The following is a 2,831-nucleotide window of genomic DNA, read 5'->3' on the forward strand; positions in this document are numbered from 1 at the left end:
TAGCCATCTGTATGTCTTCTTTGGAGAAATGTCTGTTTAGTTCTTTGGCCCATTTTTCAATTGGGTCGTTTATTTTTCTGAAATTCAGCTGCAGGAGTTGCTTGTATATTTTTGAGATTAGTTGTTTGTCAGTTGCTTCATTTGCTATTATTTTCTCCCATTCTGAAGGCTGTCTTTTCACCTTGCTTATAGTTTCCTTTGTTGTGCAGAAGCTTTTGATTGTAATTAGGGTTAGGGTTAGGGTTAGCATGTTTGCCTGCTATATCTGTTTATTTCTATGTTTATTTACCTTGATCTTAATTACAGCCTAAAATGAGTGTATCCTGTAAAGTCTTATAAGCCCTTTGAGTTGTTTTACTTCTGTGTAATTGCCTCAGTTGCTATTACAAAGCATGAAATTGAATAAAAAATTATATCTATGTTGTTTGTTGATTTTTTTCTACCTTATGATTATGTTTTCATGGGAACCAACTCTACCATGGAAGCAAAAAGGTCTGTGTTCAGATTCTTTGATTAGTTTTTCTGGAACTCATATCTTGCAGCATTGTCTAGTTAGACCCATTACAGCTAAGACAGTTCTTGGCAGTACAGTACTCCTCTATCATATAATCAGTGAATTCTGTATAAAGAGACTATTTAATACTACTTGAGTTGCATTAAGACTTAATTCTCAAAAGCTGATTTTAATATCTGTTACAGAAATAAATTACACCTAACTATTTAACAATAAAACTTAAATTTTGTCTAGGGACTAATAATTGCTCTGTAAATTTATCTCCAATTTGATACTGCATATAAATAAGGAGAAGGCAATGGCAACCCACTCCAGTGTTCTTGCCCGGAGAATCCCAGGGACAGGGGAGCCTGGTGGGCTGCCATCTATGGGGTCGCACAGAGTCGGACACAACTGAAGCGACTTAGCAGCATAAATAAGGAAATACTGATAGCTTACAGTGAACGATGTCAGATTCATGATCTCCAAAGATTTAGCTTCAGGACCAGGAACCAAGTTTGATCACTCAAGAGCTTTTGTGTATCAGAGTTTTATTAAAGTTAGAAAAGGGATGAGAAAGCTTCTGACATAGACATCAGAAGGGGGAAGGAGAATGCCCCCCTCGTTAGTGTTAGCAAGGGAGTTATATACTTTTTAATTAGTTATTACAATAAATCAAAAGAATGTCTCAAGGCTACTAAGATCTTACTAGACCCACTCCCATAATTTACATTTTAAGATAACAGGATTAGCCAGAAAGTTTTCAGGAAGGAGAAACTGTCTTCAAGCCAGATACATTGTTGTTATATAATCCTTAATACAGAGTTTAAACTGAGTTCTTTTTGTGTAATCAGCAGTTCTGGGCTTAAAGAAAAAACATTTTATGTGACTAAGACTAAGGGATGTAGAGGGAAAAAAAAAAAGTTTGTCCTTTCCTCCTCCTTGAGAATTCCAGAACCCTATCTCCTCCTTGAGAGCCCCAGACTCCTTTCTCCTCCTCGGGAACCCTGGACTTCTTATCAACCTGCCTAGGAATTAACTCTCTCAATATGATGTTTAATATCATATTCTGTAAAGCATATTCTCCATAAAATCTTAAGGACACGTTAATTTTAAAGGATGGAAAAGAAAATTATTTTAAGGCTCTTTTCAAACAAATGTTCAGAGTCAAGCTTTTTTAAAATGACATATTGTCACCACCTGATTTCGGATCTGCTTGGTTCTCACCCCATAAATAATGGGATTAAGGGCAGGGGGGATGACCACATATAAATTAGCCAGGAGGATGTGGATATAACGTGGAATATTGTGTCCAAATCGATGAGTCATAAAAGAGAAAAAGGCTGGAGTGAAGAAAGCTAAAATGACACACACATGGGAACCACAGGTATTAAGAGCTTTGAGTCTGGCCTCCTGGGATGGGAGTCTGAAGACAGCATGTAGAATCTTCACATAGGATATAGCAATCAAAACAACATCCAAAAGTATCATAGAAATAAGGATTAATCCAAACAATATATTGACCTTTATGCTGACACAGGCCAAACGGGCAATGCCCATGTGCTCACAGTAGGTGTGGGGTATAGTATTATGTCCACAGAATGAAAGCCTTAGAAGGAGGGATATAAGTGGAAAAACAAAAACCAAATTTTTCAACATTCCTATTTCCACAATAATACAGGCATTTCTGTTGGTGAGGATTGTGTTATATCGAAGAGGGTGGCAAATGGCAACGTAGCGATCAAAAGCCATGGCTACAAGCATGAATGTTTCAAAGCCTGTAAACAGATGTATGAAGAACATTTGAGTTAAGCATCCCCCAAAGGAAATCACACCGAGGTTAAACCAGAAGATGCCTAGCATTTTGGGAATAGTGGCTGTGGACAGGCCCAGGTCTGTGAGAGCCAAGATGGCCAAAAAATAGAACATGGGCTGGTGAAGACTGTGTTCAGTCTGGATGACAAAGAGGATGGTAACGTTACCAAGGAGGGCAATCAGATACACTATACCAAACGGAAAGCCAAGCCAGACTTGCATATTTTCCAGTCCTGGAATTCCCAACAACAGGAAAGATGAGGGGTGAATCCATGAGTTATTGACTGGAGACATATTGGCAAAGGCTTTTGATCGTCACGCTCCACTCATTTGAAGGAATATTTTGTTCTATATCAGGCTTCCCAATGCCTCAATATTGCTAATACTGCGGAAGAACGATAAGATATAAGTATGTACACTTTCTCTAGAAATATAGAAGAAAGAGCACGTTATTCCACAGACTTCTCTTCCTCTCATTTACTTTCCTTGTTATGTATGGCACGTGAAGGAGATCAATATTTGG

The 2,831-nt window shown here is 38.0% G+C and overlaps 1 protein-coding gene across 1 annotated transcript; it reads right to left on the minus strand.

Moving 5' to 3' along the window:
- Positions 1 to 1,660: 1,660 nt before the first annotated feature.
- Positions 1,661 to 2,602, minus strand: LOC105003398 (olfactory receptor 52E4-like). Its single transcript, XM_010860540.1, has one exon. The coding sequence runs from the start codon at positions 2,600 to 2,602 to the stop codon at positions 1,661 to 1,663; it is 942 nt and encodes a 313-aa protein (XP_010858842.1).
- Positions 2,603 to 2,831: the final 229 nt, after the last annotated feature.

Source organism: Bison bison, unplaced genomic scaffold (assembly GCF_000754665.1).
Source record: "Bison bison bison isolate TAMUID 2011002044 unplaced genomic scaffold, Bison_UMD1.0 scf7180017857216, whole genome shotgun sequence".
NCBI lineage: Eukaryota > Metazoa > Chordata > Mammalia > Artiodactyla > Bovidae > Bison > Bison bison.

Coding starts and splice junctions, on each gene's coding strand:
- LOC105003398 (XM_010860540.1), bottom strand. CDS start 2,602: ATGTCTCCAGTCAATAACTCATGGATTCACCCCTCATCTTTCCTGTTG.